This window comes from Apteryx mantelli, chromosome 12 (genome assembly GCF_036417845.1).
Source record: "Apteryx mantelli isolate bAptMan1 chromosome 12, bAptMan1.hap1, whole genome shotgun sequence".
Lineage (NCBI taxonomy): Eukaryota > Metazoa > Chordata > Aves > Apterygiformes > Apterygidae > Apteryx > Apteryx mantelli.
Genome location: NC_089989.1, coordinates 17,744,427 through 17,766,869, shown reverse-complemented (window position 1 = coordinate 17,766,869; position 22,443 = coordinate 17,744,427). Strand labels below are relative to the sequence as shown.

The window sequence follows — 22,443 nt, the reverse complement described above, 5'->3', positions numbered from 1 at the left end:
GGTACCTGTCATTCCTAAATTTAAGTCAAAAGGATCCATTACCCCCTTTTTTTTTTTTAAACTAACGCTGCCTCATTTGCAAGTTAAATGAGATGGCAATGAAGTGTTTTCATGCCTTAACACATTCTATTCCCCATGGTTAAGAGGAACTCGTTGTCAGCTGCAAAATATGAACTCTCTTCTTTTGAAAAACCTTCTCCAAGTTCTTTCTCTGTGATCTCTATCAAAACTCGACTATGGTTAAGACTACTGATGACTACTGTGTACTACGTCAACTGGCACCACCTCGTTTCCATGTGTTCCCATGGGTACTTATCTAATCTTAAATCGTGGATTTCTTTGGAGCAGGAGACATCTGTGTATTGCCTTCATTCAGCACCTAACACAAGAGGTTTCTAGGTCATGGTCACAGTTCCTATGTTCTACTGCGCATTTAATAAGTAATTCCACAAAACTAGACCAAGTTCCATCTATTGAATTATGACTACTTCCCCCACCATGTACCTCCCAGCCTGCTGTAACTGATTCTTATCCTATTCAGAGGGCACAGTTTAACATCCTTGCACGTTTTTGCCCACTAAGGTTCACCAAGCAGACAGCCAACTGATTAAAAGGGGCAAAAAAGAAAAAAAGGCAGGGGAAAAAAAAAAAAAAAAAGAGAGAGAGAGAAGTAGAAGCAGTATTAAGCTCCCGAATTCATACCATGTTTAATAGAGAAAAGTCTCTTAAAAGTTACAACAAATCTATCCTCAAATCTCGGAAGTGTTTGCTTTTATCTTGCTTGCCTATCTAGTACGATGGAAACCTTGAGTAACAAGTTTCCTTCCTGCATATATTAGTCACTGCATATACCCCCCACAACTCACTCATATACTCTGCTTTTTCCCCTTTTCTATAAAAAGAAATAACTGTCCAAAAAAGAAAAAGAAAACACACAGTAAGTCCAGTGTTTAACTAAGGAACACTTTTCAATGATACAGAAATCCATCACATGATAAGCAGCATCTGGAAGTGCTTTTAGAGGAATATAAATAATGAGACACATAGCACTTCAATGCTGAATTTATAAGGTTGGTATGTGCCTTGGCTTTCTTTGAATCAAAGAAGGAACAAATAATAACACATAAAACCAGAACAAGTCACAGTACTGAAGGGAAAGATTCAGCGTCTGCCAATCTCCTCTATTTGTATATAAATTGGTGCTATTGAGCTAAAATTAAAATTTTTCCCAGAGAAAATCTAAGAGTGAAAAAAAAAATCAACTTATATTTAAGATCACAGTTTCTCTTTACAGTTATGTGAATTTGTAAGTTTTCTTCACTGTAATATATAAAAATATCACAAACCATTTTAAATATATCCCTCCAGCAGGCATTTTATATCTATGTATCAAGAGTAAAAGTTACCTGCAAACTATTATTAAGCAAGTCAAAGTCACTGTATCGCCTCACAATCTGCAAAATATAAAGACAAGATTGAGGAAACACACTAGTATTCTCATTAGCATTTTACACTGCAAAAATCCCAGCAGAGAGAAGTAATTCCCATTTATAAACTTTTTTTTCTTCTTTTAACCATTCTCTGTACAAATTCAAAACTACTGGATTTATGCCACACTGCCAGAGAGCAAAGAAGAGCTGCATTTAACGACATCTCAACCAGAAATACAGTACATTTCTAAATATTAGCTTAAAACAGCTTTTCCAAAACTATTTGCGAGCAGAGGTCTCTGCAAACAATGCATTTTCCCAAGTTGGAAGCAACAGCATTGCATGAGCATCTTCATGACTACTTCTGGTTTGCATTGGCCATGCATCAGCAAGGCTGCGATTTTAGCACTAGGGAAGGCAAACGGGCATCTGAGAGTTAAAAACGATGGCCATGACAGTACACAGTAAGAACACGACACACACGATTTTCCTGTTTTCCTGGAATATTCACAACTCACAACGGCAGAAGACGACATGCCTTCCGTAACTGGCAGCAATACTGTTTTTCTCACATTTCTTGACCAAAAGCATTCAAGGGCTTCATGTTCTCAATTCTCATTCGAAACCAACATTTCCCTCTCTAGCTCAAAATTTAAGAAACCAGGAAGAGAAAATATTTGAACTCTTCCTAAAAAGGCCTCCTGGTTACATGAATCACAGTTTCAAAAAAACTTACCTGCCAACTGTTTTCCGGTGAAACTCCTCTCTGAACACGGATTATATATTCCTAGTAAAAGGAAAAAGTTATTAGAAAGGAGAATTAATGAGTTGAAGCAAGCTGTTCGGAACTTTTCTAAATACAACCACTATCCAATTAGGACACATTCAGAAACAGAAAATTGAGATCCAGATTTTAAGCCTCTAGACAAACGTCAAAGTTGGGTTAGTTCAGACCCACCATTAGCAGCTCTCACTAATTAATAGAGGAAGAGATGGAAAGAGCTCTTGGTTCTAAGTGCTTACGGATCTGTGAAGCATTTGCACAGTTTCATTTTCTAAGGAAAAAGGTAATATGAAGAACATACCCTCCCCACATCATCTCTATCAAGAATAGCTGGGTGGGGTGGGGAGGAAAAAAAGAAGAAAAAAACCACCACTCTCCCCACCTCTAAGATCTAACAAATAGCCTCCAGGAATTACTGCCTCCTTCACTACAGGAAAAAAATGCCACAATGTAAATACCCACAACTGCCCAACCTCTAGTTATTTTTATATGAAAAAAAAGTTATAACAGCAGCTCTGGGGTGTGCTTGAATAACTAGAATGTACCAGTTTCTCCTGATGATAATTTTTCATTTCTAATACACAGCTAATGTTAATTACTTACAGATTAAATAGGCAAGTATATATAAATCTCAGTGAACAACTTTTAGATTTTAATAATTGTAAATTCTCCCACCACAATTAAATTTATAAAGTACAATTCTTTTCTGTCTTTTCATCTCAAGCTCCACTGTGTCTTCTGTAGACTAATACCTGGTTAACACAGTGATATCATTATTTGATATTTATCTAATTCTCTCAAGAATAGATACAAGTATATCATGCACACACTCCACAGATACTTTGAGAAAACCCCGAATTTGTTCATCTCCACTCTTTTTCAGTTTTAAGACAGCTCTAAAAAACATCTGACATTTCAAGGAACATATACAAAGCAAGTCTTTTTCCTGGAAAACCTATAATTTCAGTTCGAGATAACACTTAATTAGCAAGGAAATAAAATTAGTATGGGTTTTAAGTATAGTAACAGACACTTCCTTTACCATTAGCATACCTTGAAAGCTCTATGACTACAATCACTTTTTAAGTCTTATTACAAAGATAAACCCATGGTCACATCATTTGCATTGAAAGACATGAAAACGAAGCACCAAAAACACAGGGCGCCGAGTGAAAAAAGTGCAACACCAAGGAGAGTCAAGGAGTACCCACAGGCAGAAGAGACGGAATTACCCGCTCAGATAGCCATGCTTCTACACGATGGGCTTTCCTCCAGGTTCACGCGAGGGTGAAGCTGTAGGAGAGCCAACGAGGTGGCCCATATCCCCCCACCCTTTTAAGCAAACTCATCTCCCCTGCTCCGCGCTTAGCCGGGGATGGCAGGAGCCACCACCAGCGCTCGGAGCAGCACAGAATACTGCCGGCTCCCTCACCGACCACGCTCAGGTGCTCGGCTCCTGCAAACACGAAGCTATAAAATTCAGACCGAGAACTAGAAAATCTAAAACAAATAAAAATTCAAGCCACAGCTCACAATATTTCTAACCTCTAACACGCAAAAAGCACTTTGTGTCGGTGCCGAGGGAGGCGCGAGCACCCACCCGCCCCGCGCTGCCTGGGGTGCAGCGAGCATCGCGTGCCGAGTCGTTTGTTACTCGGCCCGTATGATTTCATTCATGCTGGTAGAGACGTTCAAACATATTTTATGTAAAGTGCTGAGCAATTTTTCAATTTGGAACACCACCAATTTTGCTGAACTGCTTACATTAATAGGAGTCTTACACAAATAGAAAGGACATATTATAGCATTATGCACAAATTTTTTTTCAGTTATTAAAATTAATGCTGCATTCCAAATTATCACAAATAAACAACAAGGAAACAATAATGACAAAACAAGGGCATTTCCAGCACCCTGGATTTATATACCCAATTTGCCTGTTCTGTAGCAATAGCTGTTTGTACAAACCTGGCATGTACCTGCATACCAACTAGATACTTCAATTAACTGAATGCTTGAACCGTGAAGTATTATAAATTCAGTTTTACAGTCAAAACTCCACTACAGGTATTTACTAACAACTTTTTTCAGGTATTGTGAAGCCTCTTCTGGTTTTGGAAGTTGCCTTTGGAATCATGCAGAACTAATTTTCCCCTGTAAAATGAAGTTAAATTAAAAGCTTGTATCCTGAAGAGCATGTATGTATGAGAGGACCCCAACAAATACAAAGTGCAGCACATCAGAGAATCCCATCCAAGAATTAAATTTCCATTTAACATTTACCACCACAACAAGCAGCACAAATCAAGAGTTACTACTCCAGACAAGAGCCAAAGGCAACACTTATCAGATGACATTACCTTGTGTGTTCAGCCTTAACTAATCTAGAATTTATTTACTGAAGTTTTCTTCCAAAGCACAATGCTGATCAGGCAAAAATGCTGTTCTGTTTTATAAATTCACTTAAAATACCTTTTCTTATCAACAGTTATCAAATATCTGTAGCAATTTTGAACTATGTAGCCTCAAGAACAAATTCAAGACTGGTAAGCATGGAAAACAAGGTAATTTAAAATACTTAACATTCTAACAACTTAAATGGAAGTGACAGAAATCCAAAATGTCATAAGCCAAAACACTTAACTGCTACAGTAGAATTAAAGTGTCTTTTCACAGAAAGTCAGCCCAGCACGTTCTCTCCGTACTCCCTTCTCTTACCCATTTGAAACTGTAATTATTGGCTTGTAAACTGAGAAGCCCAAAGCCTCATAAACGATAACAAGTATCAACAAAGTTTATTCCAATCCAACCAGGATAATGATAGTTGGAAACCCGGTGACAGAAATGATTAAAGAGACGCAAGGAAGCCTGGAGTCACAGCTAACGCTCGGCTTTGCCTGTTTGGCGATCGTCGCTCTGCCTTTGGGGGAAGCAGGAAGAGACTCCTCTACGCACGGACCAAAAAGAGCAGCAACTGCTTATTCAGCAAGTCACCAAGGAACATTGGCTGTTTCCCTGAAAAAAAATGCACGTCAGTGATGATTCATCATGTTCGGTCATTCAGCTTTCCTAGTACTTTGAAAGCAGCAGCGTTATTGCCCAACCCCCTGTAGCGCCTGCTCCTCATCCAGTGCCCGTCGGTCTCCAGCGTACGCCGAGGACGTGCTCTCGGCCAGGCAGCCACGAAGCACAACCTCATCAGAGAGCTGGTATCTGCTATGCCCAACTAGTCCGACCAACGGGCCGTTCCTCGCCGCTGGAGAGCCCAGTGACAAGCAACTCTCCAACTTCCTTCTCAGGCTCCAAAACCCGTTTTCACTCTAAGATTATATTAGAAAAACAGGTATGGACCACAACTGTTTTTTCCATGTGGACTCGAACATCTTCCCACTCGGTTCCGCTGGCAGCACTAATCCAGCCTCCTCTTGATGCAACAAGCTTTGCAGCCTGCAACTAGAGAGCGTCCTCAGACACCCATCTGTACAGACAGGGGAAACCCCCACCAGGCTCTTTCTACCAGCACTGAACCTAAGAGAAGAACTGGCCCCTCGGCACTACTTTGTCAATACCATTAATGAAAAAGCTCCAAAGGGCTTCTGTTTTTCTTCCAAGAGTTGATAACGAGATCAGGAGTCAAAGAATAGCTCTGATAGGAAAGCCACGACATGAAAGACAGTCCCTTTCCCAGCCTCTACTGCGGCTACACGTAATCCGCAGAACACAGCGCGCCAAGATTTAGCGAGAGGCCAACGCTTCTTCCAGCAACAAGCCTGGGATTATAATCAGCACCACTGATGCATGGTTCCCACAGGAGTGAAGAGGAGCCTTCATCTCTGCAAGGAAAATGCCCAACTGCACTAACATCTGCCACAAGCCAAATTCTGTTTTGCTTAGAACAAAATCTGAATTCCAACAATTTTCTTCCAAGGCAGCCTGATTCGACAGTGGGACAGAGGCTGTGCCCACATGAAGCAAATGAAAGCGTAAGGAAAACAGATCAGCACATTCAACTATTTCTGTTTAGTTGTATCATATAAAATATGAAGCACAACAGAGAAAGCTTCAGAAGGGGCTAGCGCTCAGGGTTCATTTCTGATGGAAATTCCAGGGACTGATGACCAGGCTCAGCAAGGTCTGGTTTAGCTGCACATACCCTTGATCGAGTCATGCGGAAATTCCCATGGTGTCTTTTACTCCTACGTGAATTGCTCAAAACCTTTTCTACAGCTGAGTTTACCAAAAAACTTCAGAGAAGACCTAGCAGCTGCTAGATGGTAAAGAAAGGTCTCAGTCTGTAAAAGAAGAGAGACAACCTCATGCTACTGATTTCTCCCACAGGCCAAGAGCTCACTGGTGGCCTCTACATGGGAGCCACCAACAAGACAGGCCATAAAAACATTCCTCTGAGAAAACCTCTGGGCTGTCCACACACACCTCCCCCCCAAGGTAAGGTTTGCATGTCTGCTGTTTTTACCATCAGTATGGCCAAGCCAGTTCCTTTCACAACCTCGATATTCCAGCAGCAGCTCAATAAATGCATTTAAAGATGCCAAGAAAAGCAGTTTCACCTACAGGATCATTTCCTGACACCTCTGGTGGAAAACAGTGTCGGGAGGAAACAGGGAGTAAGGCAAGCTGCATGACCCCAGTTTCACACTGTCATTTCCTAAAATCTTGTTCCTACCACTACAGAGTAGTAGAGATTCTGAAAAAATACATATAGATTCCATATATCAACATGGATCAGTGATAACCATGCTGCCTTTCTCCAGTCCTTTGTCAACAGCAATTCCATGATTACCGCTTAGGATTAACATTATCCTGAAACTACCCAGATCGTTCAATTTGTTCATTTTCATTTAGAGGCAGCATTTAGGTGGCTTTTTCCCAGTTCACCAAGATTATCCCCCAGTGTTCCAGCATCTGTTAAACCGTTAGCATCAACAGCTCCGAGCTTCTCAGATGGTCCTGTTAACGTTCCGAGGTGCAAGTTGCATGGCAAAGCACATCAAAATATTTAGCAATTGCTGTTTATTATTTTCATTAAAGATTATTATTATTATTATTGATGCATATTATTATTGTTATATATACTCTATTAAAGATTATCGTTATTAAAACTGAAAGCAAACAGAAATGAAAGCGTTTTGCAGAGACAAAACAGGAAAGAACAAATGGCAAGTTTAGAGGGTCATATAATAAAGTGCAGGGAGCCTCTGGCCAAAACTGGGTAACACATTCTGCTTCCCCAAGAAAACCATCTCTAAATTTCTGGCTCAGGGTAGTCATTCCACTTCACAGATTTCTGCTCTACATCAGTTTAATCCAAGGAGGCTTGAAAAGCCAACCATTATAAAGATCCAGGTCACCTTCAGGTCACATCAACTAAAAGTTTGAAAGGGTTTTATTTTATGAGCATGAAAAAGACAAAAGCGTAATTAAGCATGAATACAATCCCTGCTTAAGTAGGCTGGATTGGAACAATTTCTAATAAGAAGCTCTTTTAAATGCCTATTTAGAAAATCTCCCATGCGAAAAGGAGCAACAAAATCAGGAAAGCTGCTCATATTCACAGACCTCTCTCTACTAGAGGGCATAGTACTTATTTACTATTGCACAACTCACCATTAAGCCTATCTGAGGAACAAGCAGCAACTGCAGTGTTTACCTGCATTTTAAACAATGCACGTGTTTGTCCGGGGACATAATACAGTTCCACATACCCTGTATCATTACTGTAATAGAATAGGCCATTCAGCAAGTAAAAGCTATGAAGTAGGACAACTGCAGCAAAAAAAAATAGGACGCACATGTACACGTAAGGAAACGTACTGAACAAGAAAATCTCTGTAGAGCAACAAGAGAAATAGCAGCTTTTCAATCTTCTGCATCACCGCGGCCTTCACCGGAAAAGGGGAATAATCAGTGTTTTTTCAGGAATTACTCAGTAGTCAATAAAAATATTCTAATTACACTGCAAGATCTCTAAGGCAAGGGATTACCAACGTATGGTATGGCAACTAATATTTTGACTGCAATCTTTGCAGGAGCTACAAATGCAGCACTAATTTAGCAAGGTCACCACTGTAAACTATAATGTTGGAATGTCTAAAATAAGCTGTGTTCAAACAGCTATCTTTTTGAGCTCAAACTTGGCGAAAGGGAAAACAAACTTACTTACCAAGTCCTGTGGAGGAACTGTATTTCCAAAACCTCAAACAAGTGAGCTCTAATAGTTCTCTGCCCAAAGTCACCTCTAAAACTAATTGCATGATATTTTTTCAAAGCAAAGGCAGCCTTATAGAGGTTGAGTTCCTTATAAAGCAAATGTGCAAAGTCCTTTACAAGCTTTTAAAATAAATTCTGAAATTTTAGTTTTAGAAACATGTGTCTCCATTTTTGTATTACAAAACAGTTTAGGAGAAATATAAAAGCTTTTTCAACATTTTTTAAATCTAAAAACTATGAGAGTGTCAACATTCATCATCACTTAAGGAAAATGAAAAATTCTAAATTGTGTTACAAGAAGGATTTATTTCAGCTGTTCATTTTCAAATGCCTTTAAGACAACAATGTACTGTAGCAAAATTGGCTGTTTCACTACTTCAGTTTCAACATGCAATGGATGAAATAGAAAAATCATTTCAGAAAAGAATTAAGGAACATTCGGAAGAAGTACATGTGTAGCTTTCCAGTGGTTCTACAACTTTAAAGTGCTCTGAAGCTTGTACGTGCAATGCACAATTTATAATAAAGGACATGTCTAGACCATACTGAAAGAAAACTGCACCCTATTTTAAGGCTTAAAAAGAAAGCCCCATTTAAATAGTGAACATACAGATGAAAAATTGCAATATGAAGCAAGTTTAACAGCCAAAATTTTGTTTAAGCTTTAATGCTGAAAATGCCTCTGTTGCCAGAATACAACATTTGGCATTAAGATGAAACACTTAGAAATGGTTTAACGTATTGGACATGATTCCACTCCCACTGAATTCAAGGGATGCAATGGCAACCAAACCACCTCATTTCTGCAAAACGGTTGGTACACAAACCTGCTCAGAGCACCCAACCATACCTATGAAAAGTGCCTAACGCACCACTGGAAGTTACACAGTTACTCTCCCTTGTATGTAGTGCTAATGACTAAAGCATGTAGAAGAAGTAATAAAGTTGACAGGGGCTCGCTTATATAGTTTCAACTCTATTAAGCGACATACCATTGGAATGCCTCTGCAATATAAATTTATTTGGCTTTCAAAATGAAAAGTACTCTGTAAGCACCGCACTACGGAAATATTTGTATCTAAGTACACTTTTGAACAAAAGTCAGAATGCTTTTATAACACATTTAACCAGGAAAGAACTTTTGTAAAAAAGAATAAAAGGCATAATTTTCATCTTCAGTTATTATTGGAAATAAATCTTTGTTGCAACTCAAAAGCATGGAGATTACGTACTAACTCAAGGAAGAACTTCTGAGTCCTTTTGACTTGGAAAAACAAAAACAAAATGAGCTTGTGAGCAAATGAGAAAATTTTGTAGTTGCTTTTCCTAACAATCTAACTACATTTACTGGAGACTTGACATGCTCTTACTAAGCAAAAAGTGCAAAACCTCAAGAGAATATTTTAAATACTAGTTCTGTCCCTTCTTGAATTTCTGGGGAATTCAGGCATATATGGAGTAGTTTAAGGTTTTGCTTTCAGTTTTCTTTTTTATTTGCTTCTTTATCTACAGGAAATAGAAACTCACCCTCTGCCAAGTGCGGCCCTTGATTCAATGTTATTAAGTTTACATTTACGCAGCCTGTTGTATTAAATCTAAATTAACAGAAGCTGCTTGGAACAATAGGCAAGCAAACTATCCATTTGACACAAGCTTTGGTCTTCTGCTTGGTATTTCACCATATCTACAGAGCTTTTCCTCAAATTCTTCACCTTTTCCTTAGCTGGTTATTCAGAAGGCTGACTATTTTCAGCACCTGTGGAAGGTTTAAGTTATTACTAGCTTAGTCATCATATTAAAGTTGCATCTGATCTGGGTCTAAATCATCTTCATATGAGTGTTTTTATAAATAACAATCTAGAGGGAAAAATTTTTAAATGCAAGTTTAAATCAATTCTTGTAACATTAAGGAGCATTACAAAAGCTTAATGCACATTGCTGACAAACGAACAGAAAAAGTTATTCGTGGTTGCCTTTTATTTCAGCTTTAGAACAAGTCTCATATGTGAAGACCTAGCTCTCCAAATATTGATTTTGGATAAAGAACTGTATAGATCTACTCCTTTCGAAGAAATTACTTTGGGGCGAAATGCGGGACAGACAGAGGAAGCATTCAGCTAATGATGACCTGCTTCTGTACATCTATAATATAATAAAATACAGTGGTAATGCCCCACAAAAATATTTCAACATTTTATTTGTTTTTATTTGTTAGGGAGGGGGTTCATTTATATACCTCTTCAAACACAAGGATCTATTTGCGTAGTTTATTTAAATCAGGAAAGCTCAAGTCAGGTACAGCATCGTCCACCAACAGAAGAATTGTTCAGATGCCATGGACGTAAGATCAAGTGTCCAAAATGACAAAATAGTCATCTTACATCAAACAAGAAGCCAAGTCTCCTGTTACGGCTTCCTGTGTTTTGTTATCCCACATTGCCTCTACATAAACCATCTGCGCTACACACGCTTCAAACCATCTTTCAACTATCAACAGGGCTTCTGCAGCAAAACAAACAATTACTAATAGACGTATCTTAGAGACAGATTTTAAATCCAAAGGCACAGTGCTTCAGCATTCTGTTATTAACAAAAGAGCGCAACAAAACAGTACACAATTTTTTTTCCTCAACGTCCATTAATAACAGAATAGAGAGATGAGCGATTTCGGAGGGAAGGGGCGCAACGTTTGCTACCAAACTCACACGTGGAAGACGAAACGCAGACCAGGTGGACTGAAAAATTGCTTCCAAGTGCTCATTCTAAAACAATTTTTTTCTCTAGCCATAATCACGCAAACCAAGAGAAGGAACACAAAATACTATTGTCACGTGCACTAGCAAAGAGGTATGATAAGCAATGATGAAAACACGTTAACAACACAACTGATCTGCTCTGCTAACCCGGGAATATGAGATGTTATACAACCTCTCGTATTGCCGGTCACATGCACACACACCCCTCGCAGCCACTGAAACAGGTAAAAAGCATTAGGCTTGCCAAAAATGAGCCTCACGAGCTTTACTTATAATAGGAGTTGCGACAATTGAGAGCCAGGACCTCCTAGATTCATGAGATCTTCTAAAAGACTCTTCAAACATAACTTCTGTTCAGAGAAATGCTGCGACATTAACTAACACGTTCTTTGTACAAAAAGAAAAAACAAAAAAACCCAAACTTCTGAAGCTTACGTGTGAAGATTACTTATAGGAAGACTATTCAGTAACGCAGCATATACGTTACTGGTGCACCCTGCGGCGCATCCACAACTATCGTCAGGCAGGTGACCAGTCCTCACCAGATGGAAGGAACCGGCAGAAGCAGCCAACGCCGCAGAAGTCGCGGCGGCGGAGGGGGCAGGAGGAAGACCCCTTCCCCACTGAAACCGTGCCTCCTGCTAGCACGCCTCCCGCTCAAGCACCCCGGCCGCCTTTTTCAGCCCAGCACCCCCACTCTCAGCTAAGCGATGCCAGAAACGAGACGTGACAGCCAGTCCTCTTCGAGTCCCTGCCACAGTATTGCCTGGCCAGACCACAAGCAAACCTAATCGTTAAAGTGGGAAACTACTGCAGGCAGGAGATCATGAAGCTCGCGCTGCTACTGGGTGCTCAAAGACAGGACAACTCCTGCGAAGCCGGAGCGCGCACCGGACATCCGAGCAGAATTAACCGGTGGCCTGAGAGCCAGGATGGGGCTGGCGCTGCCCGTTACCATCGCTCCCCGTTGCAAAGAAAGCGGGATCGCGCCCTCGGTTGGGTCCCTGCAGCTCGGCTGTCCTCACCAGCCTGCGCAGCAGGGCCCGGGGCAAACACGACCCCTCGTTATCAGCTGCTGAGCTGAGGCAACGAGCACCCACCTCCGTCCAAAACGCAGTAACAGACCCCAAGAAAACAGCAGCTAAAACAACTTATTCAGTCAAGAGCTCGAAGGCCCCTTCCAGAGCGCACGGGAGCCTGGAGGAGCCGCTATGAAGCTCGGCCGCTGCCCGCGCTGACGGCACCACGCGAGCACCGAGAGCGACCGACGCTCCCCGAGGCCGGGGCGGCTGCCGGAAGCACGGCCACCCCCCCCGCTCCCAGTTACCCCATCACCCCCCCCCACGGCCACCCCACCCGCTCCCAGTTACCCCATCACCCCCCCCACGGCCGCCCCCCCCGCTCCCAGTTACCCCATCACCCCCCCCCACGGCCACCCCACCCGCTCCCAGTTACCCCATTACCCCCCCCACGGCCACCCCACCCGCTCCCAGTTACCCCATTACCCCCCCCCCACGGCCATCCCCCACCCGCTCCCAGTCACCCCGTCACCCCCCCCACGGCCACCCCACCCGCTCCCAGTCACCCCGTCACCCCCCCCACGGCCACCCCACCCGCTCCCAGTTACTCTGTCACCCCCCCACGGCCACCCCACCCGCTCCCAGTTACTCTGTCACCCCCCCACGGCCACCCCACCCGCTCCCAGTTACCCCGTCACCCCCCCCACGGCCACCCCCCCCCGCTCCCAGTCACCCCATTACCCCCCCACGGCCACCCCACCCGCTCCCAGTTACCCCCATTGCCCCCCCACGGCCACCCCACCCGCTCCCAGTTACCCCGTCACCCCCCCTCTGCCCCCCCACCCGCTCCCAGTCACCCCGTCACCCCCCCCACGGCCACCCCCCCCCGCTCCCAGTCACCCCATTACCCCCCCACGGCCACCCCACCCGCTCCCAGTCACCCCGTCACCCCCCCACTGCCCCCCCACCTCGCTCCCAGTTACCCCCCCAATTACCCTCCACACCGGCTGGCTCCCCGCTCCCCCCCCGGCTCCCCGCTCCGCCCCCCCGTCCCCCGCGCCGCCGCCCCGCGCCACCCCGCCGCGGCCGGGCCTGCCGGCCGGCGCCGCTCCGCTCCGCTCACCGTGTGCGAGTGCAGGCTCTGGCTCGCCTCGATCTGCGCTGTCAGCGGCACCGTGTCGTCCAGCAGCACCTTGCCGGCCGGCGGCTTCTCCATGAAGGCCATGCCGGGGGCCGCGGGAGCGCCGCCGCCAACCTGCTTCCCGGGGCAGCCCCCGCCGCCGCCGCCGCCGCCGCCGCCGCTGTCAACACGGCAGCGCCGCGCCGCGCCGCGCCGCCGGGCCTTAGCGCCGCCCGCCCGACCGGCGCCCCGGCCGCCCGCCAGGGGGCGCCGCGGTACCGCGCCGCGCGGCCCCGCCCCCCGACCCCGAGGCCCCGCCCCAGCGCCCCCCCCCCCCCCCGGCCGCGGGGCCCGGAGCCGCTCCGCACCCACCCGCAACAGGCGCCGCGGTGCGGCGGGGCCGCTGCAGCCCCGGTCGCGGTGCACCCGAAACACGGCCTCACCCGCGACGCGCTGGGCTCGCGCAGCGGCACCCGCGGGCCTCACGGTCACGCTTTTGCCTCTGTAAGTGACTCTGCCGCGGCGCCGCGCGTGGCCGCTCAGCGATGCCTGGGCGAGCCACGACATGTGGCGGTACATGGGCTTCGGCAGGGGCTGGGGAGCAGGGCGAGCCCGGGGCACTGCGCGGCCGCCCCGCAGCGAGCGAGCGTGCAACAGAGAAACGGGAAAGCCTGACACGCTAACTGCTCCCCACCAGTGGGGGTTGGGTTTTTGGTTGTTGTTGTTTTTTTGCAAAATCAAACCATCGTCAAAAACCCAAGAAGGATTCAAAGCCTTCTATTCAGTTTTTAGATTTTGCAGTTTAAATTTTTGTAAGAACAGATCTGAAGGTGTTAAACTGGGTTGCACAACTTCACTTTCCCTGCAGTGGTGCTGGGCAATCCCACGTGGGGACCTATTGCCTGCTGAATACCGTCCGCATATCCTTTTGTATATTTACACTGCAGGAGTTAATTATTTAACAGGAGTTAATCTCACTTAAGTTGTGGTAAGTATATAAGACTGCAGAGCTAGCATTTGTCATACGCTCAGAATAGTTAGTGCAAATAGCCCCTTCTTTCTTTTAACTCTACCTTGACAGGAAAATGAGCTACACACTGTGATTAAGTAGCTGAATCTCAGGCTGGAACAGAAATCTATCCTGACTCTTCCCCAAGTGCCCCTTCTAGTTACCCAGTATGTGAGATACAGATTTAATTATTGCCCTAATTTCTCACCTACTGTCTCTTCCTCGGATTTGACTGTGTTAATAGGCCTAAACAGGGTAACTTCAGATCTGGAGGGGCAGATGAAGAAGGAATGAATGAAAAGAGAATGCCCATTTTGAAAAACAACGCTGTATATAGCAAAAGCCTATCATCAAGCAGTGGTGCAGGGCAGAAGAAAAAGAAAACAGGAAGTGAAGCAACTCAAATGACAAAAGATAAGGAAAGTTCTCAACCAAAAGTACTTGCTCTGTTATAAACAGGCCAAACCCCATGCTTTGAAGCTAGAGGGTGTATTAAAGCCAAACAGCTTAAATTTTATAACTTTTTTTCGCTTCTTGCTGCTCCTCCCACTATGATCCAGCCTGATTTAGCACTGTAAGTTTACATTGCAGCTGAATTTAAGATCAAGACATCACACCTAGACAGTGTAACAGTTTTACAGTAGTTTTCACCACACTGTTTGAGGACAAACTTTTTTCATAACAAACTTTTGAAGCTATTTGCAGGCAAAAAACAATGATGAATACATTTCTGCTGAAGAGATGAGGGGAGGGATAATACAGATCAGATGTTTGTCAGAAAACTGTATGAGCCATCAGTTGAAAAGAGCCTGGTAATCCCCATCATTTGGGGGAAAAATAGTATATAATAAACTTATATTGGTACTAAAATAATTTAACCTGGAAGATTTACTGGTGAGCTTACCAAAACACTATTGTACCAGCAGCCAAGGTACTTTTAATGGGCAAAGGGGAATACATGTTCACACGATCAAATAAGCAGAGAGAAGCCAGATGGTTAGTACGCAACTAATTTGCACCTACTTGCCTTGCACACAGGAGATAAACAGTCACCATGTACAAGTAGTGATAATATGGGTTTTTACAGGCCTTTCTTCACTCAGCTACACTTCTGGGAGGCAAATTTCCATGGCAATTTGCATTTAAGGTGATTTTCTTGGTTTGTTTATAATCAGGTTTTGTAAGGTAACTAAAGAATTTGAAAGTATTATGAGAGCTGTATCTCAAGATATACCGGGAAGAGTATATATCATTTATGTTAAGGCTGACTACTGCTTATTTACAGAGCTAACAAGGGCTTTTATTAACTAGAGCATTGCAAAATAGCAGACTGCACCAATATCAGCTAGAACTGGTATGTACATTACACAAAGGAATCCTGCAGTATGTGCATCAATACCCTTTTTGTCCATCTCTGTTCTGCTTGTTAAACATACGGCATTGTCCCCTCCCACAGGTTTTTATTAGCAACATAACTTCTGTAAAGCGTGAGTTTTAACTGAACTTAACCAGTCTGGATTTTTGCCAGCAGTGTTTTTCTCCAAAAGAATAACCACAATATAAGCCCATCACTGTAGACTTTCCACTGTAGCACAGCAAAGGCTTGTCTAAAAGTGTCAGTTTTGTCAGACTTCCATGAAAAACTGGAAGTTTCTTAATGCAGTTGCTATCAGTTTGTATGTTGTCTTTGAAACACTCTGAAGGTTTTGTTGCAAACTGACTGGATTAAGTAAGGTCATGTAAAAAGACAGAGTCAAAACCAAACATATATTTCTGACCTTTACTATAAAGTAGCATAGGATGAAAAGCTCTAACTTTCCGCTACCATGACTTTCACGATCCCTTCCATAACAGTCTTTCCACTCTCTCTGACTGTACATGATACAGCAATGTGTGCAACAGATCTCTTCAGTCGTTTAACTTCTGCTGTAGCTAAGACTTCTTCTCCAACATATAAAGGAGATGGAAATCGGATCTCCTGAGAAAGAAATACACAACCTTGACCGGGCATTTTAGTACCTAGAACTGCAGAAATAAGTCCATTGATCAAAACTCCATGTACAATAGTTCTCCCAAACCTAGACTTCTTTGCAAAATCTTCATTTAAATGTAAAGGATTTGTGTCACCTGTTAAATCAGAAAAAGTAACAACATCATTCTGTGTAAAAGCTTTGGTGAGTTCAGCTTTGTCTCCAACTTTTATATGTAAATGTTGAAGTAAGGGACATCCAAGTAGTGAGCTGATAACTATTCGCTTTGTCAAGGCTCTTTGCTGGAAATCCCCTCCAGAAATTCCACGCCTGAAGAGCAGCAGCATCTCAAGCAGCTTCTGCTTCTTACAACCAAACCAGCAACTGCATAATCAGTCCAACACTAGTTCTCTACTGTTCCCAGATAACGCAAGAAGAAATGGAGATGTCTATTTAGGGGGGGGGAAAAACAAACAAAACAAAACAAGAAACAGAGTGAAGCATTACAAAACCCATCAAAATCATTCAAAGCAAAGCTCAAAGTACTTAAATTTCCCTTTTATGTAAAAGATTAAAAAGTCAGAGCTACGTCCAAGCAGATTTTTGTTTAGCCATCACTTTTGATGCAAAGAATTCTTGGAACTCATTTTATGAAACTACATCCTAAGGAAAAATTTAAGCGCTGGAGGCGCATGTTCATGCAGGCATTTTTAAACAAGGTCTATTGACAGTGACTGTTAAAAGGTGGAAAAAATGGGGTAGGGGAAATAAAAGGTTGGATCAAGATGTGGGCCAAGAACAAAGCTTTTATCTTTTGCAGTGAAACTATAGTGAGTGTATATAGAGTGAAACTATAAAGTAAGGGACAGCCACCACAGTCTGATTTTAAAAGATCACATCCACATTAGTTTAGAGGGAAGAGGTAGACAACCCAGAAGTGACAAGTTTCAGTGTAAGAGTACTTAAGACTGGGATTACTTAAACATAGGCCTACACACCCTCAGTGAAAAGCATTTCACTCCCAAACCAAGAAGATGCTGCATGGAAGCCATCTTTCTGTTAAAAGGCTGCGTACTCAGACAGCCAGGTGATCCTACAGCCAGAAGTGACATTTGGGGGAAGCTGTCCAGTCTCCCCAGGGCTTTACCTGTAGCACTCGAAAGGCACACCTTCTGTTCTGATAGAAGCCCAGCAACGTGAGAGCACTCCACAGCTTGACGAGGCCACTAAGTAACAAGAATATGAAAGAGATTAATAGGATTTGTCTGTCTCAGTTTTCCTGCAGCATAAACAGCTTAAACACGTTACACAAACAGTAATGAAACCTTAACTGAATTTAACAGCAGGTAATTTTGTCAATGAGTTCTGGTAGCAACATTATGCCTTAAAGGGTTATTGTAATCACTGCAGTCTCTTAACCTTGACTTACAGGTGATGCTTACTGTAACCTTGTCAAACACACTTTATTGGACCTTTTTCTTAAATTCTTTCTCTGTGTCTTTAAGCTCCTTCTTCCCCTAATTCACCTGCTGTTATCTTCACCATTTAAATATGATAACCATTGCCTTCCTTTGCTATGGAAAGAGATTTACAGCCACATATTTCAACAGTGCTCAATTCCCACCAGACCATTCTGTTCTAAGACAGAACACTGATCCATGTATGTTTTTAAAACTTAGTAAATTGTCATTTATTTATTGCATGCCCTATGCTTAACTCTACAAGTTAGGCTTGGTTCTTTGGAAATTGCATACCAACAGCACCAGTGAGATTCTGAGCAACCTAAAGATATCTCCCAGACAGTACTGAAACCAAACTAACTGATTCAAAAATATTCTTCTGTTCCAGGGAATTATTTTCCTGATGAAAAATTGACAGAGCAAATAAAGATTCACTGTGAACTGAGTTCTTCAATTATTAAGATACTAATACTAGAACTAGATACAATAAATTTGACCCACCTAATAAGAAAAGGGGATTGGTCAAGATGATATGATGATTATACCCTTTAGTCATTTGTTTGAAACTCAGCCTCACTTAAAAAATGTGACTAATTAGGCAAGTAAGTCACTGAATCAGCACACCAATGAAAGCTACAAATGTTAACAGGAATTTGTGACAATGAAAGGGTTTCTGTAGTCTGCTTTTTTATTGCTTTTAAGATAACGTGCAATGACATTTTTCTTAGTAATATTTAGGGTTTTATTAAACTGTCTATCTAGCCTGATTTCACAGAGACACAGATAAAGCAACTTGCCCATAATGACACAGGAAGTCAATATCAGAATATGGATCATATCAATTACCCTAGTTCTAGTTTATAGGCTAATGCATATCTACCTTATAGTACTAAATAATATGAGCTTAGAGATATATAATGTCTTCCGAAGAAAGCTTTACGGGGTTCATACTGTAAACTAGCTCTTTAAGTTACTTAAAGAGGAACGTTATCCTGATACTTCCAGTTCAAAATGCCAAGGCGTTGTTTTCAATTTGCCTCATTTAGTAGTTAGCAAACATATGCTTAAAAGCAAAGTTGTTTGCAGCACAGTTTTCCTCCCTGTATGAAAGACTGAGCCAAATGCAACATGTACTAGTTTTGTCACTAAAAGCGTACCTGGGAAGAAGCGAGTTAAAGTACTGCAGTAAGGGCAATACAAGAGACAGTACAGAACTAAATATCTAGTGACCAACAGGACTCACGCAATTTTTTTGTCTTTCAACATGTCCCATCTAGATACAGAAGTGGGCATCTGACACTACAGTATGAAAACCTTATCCCTGGATTCAGAATAGTAAAAGTTTGTTTTCCTGTCAACAGAGAAACAGGACCTCTTATCCACTTCTTGAAATTTCAAGCACAGCAGAAGAGTAAAAAACATACACTGTTGAATCATCAGTAGGAGGTATTCACATTCATCTCAGAGATGGGCCAGATTGCAGATAGTGCTTCTTCCCACCTTATTTATTTATTTATTTTTAATTTGTGGTAAGAGACTGGAAATCTTAAGGTAGTTGTTCTTAGTTTGAGAGTTTTGTTTTCTTATGAAAAATATTTTCATGACAGTATCTGAAGTGCACACCTACTGTACCTTACCTGCTAGTAACTCTTAATATTGCAGACAGAGTCTTTTCCTCATATGTTAAGACATCAACAGGCAAAGCTGCTCCAACCTATGCAAAAATACAGCATTATATCAGTTCCTCCCAGTGCTTTTATAGTGGTTTCTACAAAAGTGATTTTGTCAGGACATGACTTTGTTAAGGTTGTTATAGTTAAGCTCAAATCTCATATGAGCATTTCAGCTATAACAACATCTTAATTTTTGTACAGTACCATTCTTCTCATAACCATTTAGAAAAGAGCCACTTTTAGTCCCACATTAGAGCTGGAGAAACAGAGACCTGGAAATGATGCGACTTGCTCAAAATCATCCAGCAACGCAATAAACAGAGCAAGAACAGTACTCGGGACTTCCCAGTCCAAGAAGCTATTTCCCTCCTATAGCTTTGCCTTTCAACTCTCACTACAACAAAAGCACCGATACCCCAAACTCTAGAAAGCAGGCGTTCTGAAATCACCCGATTACAGAAGCTCGCACAAAGCCTGCAACTCCAACTTCGCGAGGAGCCAGGCTCAAAAGCGGCCTGGAGAGCAGGTAACGGATTAACTGCAGGAGAGCTGCAGGCACTTGTCCTGCCGCCGCACGCCCGCGCCCCGCCCGCGCCCAGCTCGGACCTCCCTCCCATCGTTAAGTTCAGAAGCGTTATTCTGCCACAGCCGCCGCTGTCAGAGCGCGGCGGGGATGCCCGAGGGCGCTCCCGGCCCGGCCCCGGCGCCATCCCGCCCCGGCGGAGCCCGGCCCACCTCGCCGTGCAGCTCCCTCAGCGCCGTCACCACCAGCTGCTTGAACTGCGCGGCGCTGGGCCGGGCCCCGCCGTCGGGCAGCTCCCTGCGGGAAGCAGAGCAGAGCGCGGGCTCGCGGGCTGCCGGCGTCGGCAGGCCGCGGCCGGGGGGGGGAGGCGGGGGGGGGGGGCGGACTCACAGGCGGACGCGCAGGTAGTGGTGCTCGGCGGCGCTCCGCAGCACCCGCCGCTCGAAGGCGGCCGGAGGCGGCGGCGGCGGATCCGCTCGGGCCATGCGGGCGGCGGCGACGCAGCCTCAGCTCGGCCCGCCCCGCCCCCCAGCGCCGCGCGCAGCCAACGGCGGCGCCGCCTACGGCGCCCCGGCGGGCCCAGTCCCGGCGACGGAGCTCGCGATGAGGCGGCGCCGGCGCGCGGGGTGGGGGCGCGCGCTCTAACGGCTGCAAACGGCCGCCAACGGCTGCGGGCGCGGCCCAGGGCGAGCTTCCCCCCGGGCCGGCCCGGGCTGGGGGCCCGGCGGAGCGCTGCCTGCGCTCGGTAAGCCGTCTCGCCGTGCCGGGAGCGCTGCCCCTCGGGGCAAGGGAAGCAGCAACTCCGAGGTGCCCAGCGCGAAAAGCAGCCGCTGCCGCCCTGCCAGCCAGAGGCAGCTATGGGTGTCAGTCAGTGCAGCTGCGGGTCCGGGCAAGGAGGTTTCTGCCACACTGATCCCTCCGCCTTTTGCATCATTTTAGCCTGCTGAGGCCCTAGTCCAGAGCCATTAAACAAGTTGTCTGGGGAGTCAGGCTCTCCTAATGCTGCCTGGCACCTGTGAGCTCTCATCATTTTCAGATTCAGGAAGGCAAGCAGTACGTGGTTCTGAAATTAATCTTCTCCCCGAAGCTTTGGGAACAGATGGTGTTTCCCAGTGCTAAGTTCTAGCTTTCAGCTTCAGGCTTACAAATATTGAATACTCCACAATAAACATACTGCTGGAGAGGGGCTAGCAGAGATGCTTCTTCATCTTCCCTTTAAACAAATGATAGGAGTCCTGATGCAGTTACACTTGCGGAGTTTGGTGTTGGATTCAGGCATCCAGAACATTAGGGCAGTGTGCTATATCCTACAGTCTAATTTGCAGCACACACAGCCGAAACAGAAGCTTAGATCTGAGGCAAAATCCAGTCAGTTGGCAGTGTGTCTTTGTCACTCACCAGTCAATAACTACTTACTTGTGGAGATACTCTTAATAACACAATTCTCATATTTGCTTGAATGCTTACAGCTTATCTGATGATGGGGGTGACATACATCCTTCAGAGAAAAAACAGAAAAAATATGAAAAGTGTCCTTGTGCTGTTAAAAAGATTCCCAAGCTGAAACAACATCCTGAGGATAAGAACTTCAGAGTCTGGCTTCTTTCTTTCAAAAAATAGCTTATCCTGGAATTTTCAGGGAACCATATTGTTTCAATCAAAACCACCATCTTTCTTGTCCTTTTCCACCATTCAGTGGCTTTGAGAACAAAGAATGCTGAAGCAGTCAGTAACTACTCATGATTTATTCACCTTGGATCCCTCCATCACCACCAGAGCTTCCAAGGGATCTCATTTCCTTGCAGTAAGGAAACAAACATCTGACAGAAGCCTCCTGAAGAGGTCATCTCATCCACCCCTGCCTCAGACAGGTATGTAAATGTCTTTGGGCAGAGCTGGTTTTAAACTGTTGCAAGAAACATCTAATGAAGATTTCACACTCTCCCAGCATCTGCTCAAGCTGTCTTCCAGACAGAGCTTTTGAATGCTTAATCTACATCTTCCCTGGTGCAGTTTATGCCCACTATTAGTAGTTCTGTCCTAGCAAATACGAGATCATTCCATCTTGTTGAAATCTTCTGTATGTTTGAAGATTTCCCTGGCCCCCTCCCCCAGTTGTTCTTTCCAAACTGAACAATCCCAGTTTTTCCTCATCTTTCTGTATAATGTTACATTTTATAGATCTCTTTATCTTGCTGCTACCCTCTGGCCCCTTCAGATGTCAACATCTTCCTTGGGTTAAGATGCCCTTACTACTTAAGTACTACAGTAAGTTGAGTACTGTAGTCTCGGTGAGGCAGAGGCACTCCCATGATTAAAACCATGATGCACCTGAAATACTCTCTCAGACTAATTAAAAAACTGTACATAAAATAGTAAGCATTTAGAAATAAAGCTTAAGCAAAAGCAAATTTTAAGAATTTGAACAAATAACTTCACAGGTACCAAACTAATTTTCTTTTAAAATTGTT

At 44.0% G+C, this 22,443-nt stretch overlaps 3 protein-coding genes across 7 annotated transcripts in view; all 3 read right to left on the bottom strand.

The window, feature by feature from the left end:
• PXK (PX domain containing serine/threonine kinase like) overlaps nt 1-13,512 on the bottom strand; it is a 37,382-nt gene extending 23,870 nt beyond the window's left edge. For all 5 annotated transcript variants that reach the window (XM_067303410.1, XM_067303411.1, XM_067303415.1 and 2 more), the window contains exons 1-3: nt 13,341-13,512; nt 2,167-2,217; nt 1,407-1,454 (exon numbers count right to left, since the gene is read on the bottom strand). In XM_067303410.1, coding sequence (XP_067159511.1) covers nt 1,407-1,454; nt 2,167-2,217; nt 13,341-13,442 — 201 coding nt within the window. In that variant the 5' untranslated portion in view covers nt 13,443-13,512. The remainder of the gene's footprint in view (nt 1-1,406; nt 1,455-2,166; nt 2,218-13,340) is intronic.
• A 2,600-nt stretch (nt 13,513-16,112) lies between these two features.
• On the bottom strand, nt 16,113-16,756 carry HTD2 (hydroxyacyl-thioester dehydratase type 2). The gene has a single exon (XM_013948681.2). The coding sequence runs from the start codon at nt 16,661-16,663 to the stop codon at nt 16,157-16,159; it is 507 nt and encodes a 168-aa protein (XP_013804135.2). The 5' UTR covers nt 16,664-16,756; the 3' UTR covers nt 16,113-16,156.
• On the bottom strand, nt 16,682-20,491 carry RPP14 (ribonuclease P/MRP subunit p14). Its single transcript, XM_067303409.1, has 5 exons — nt 20,363-20,491; nt 20,185-20,269; nt 19,414-19,490; nt 17,464-17,542; nt 16,682-16,765 (listed from the first exon to the last, which is right to left on the bottom strand). The coding sequence occupies exons 1-5, from the start codon at nt 20,455-20,457 to the stop codon at nt 16,709-16,711; spliced, it is 393 nt and encodes a 130-aa protein (XP_067159510.1). The 5' UTR covers nt 20,458-20,491; the 3' UTR covers nt 16,682-16,708.
• Nucleotides 20,492-22,443: the final 1,952 nt, after the last annotated feature.

Excerpts from the sequence above, each read along its gene's own strand:
- HTD2 (XM_013948681.2), bottom strand. The coding sequence starts at position 16,663 with ATGCTGCTGCTCTTCAGGCGTGGAATTTCTGGAGGGGATTTCCAGCAA.
- RPP14 (XM_067303409.1), bottom strand. The coding sequence starts at position 20,457 with ATGGCCCGAGCGGATCCGCCGCCGCCGCCTCCGGCCGCCTTCGAGCGG. Across the intron at positions 20,270-20,362 it reads CACTACCTGCGCGTCCGCCT|GGAGCTGCCCGACGGCGGGG; the intron begins GTGAGTCCGCCC and ends TGCTTCCCGCAG. Across the intron at positions 19,491-20,184 it reads TGAGGGAGCTGCACGGCGAG|GTTGGAGCAGCTTTGCCTGT; the intron begins GTGGGCCGGGCT and ends ATTTTTGCATAG.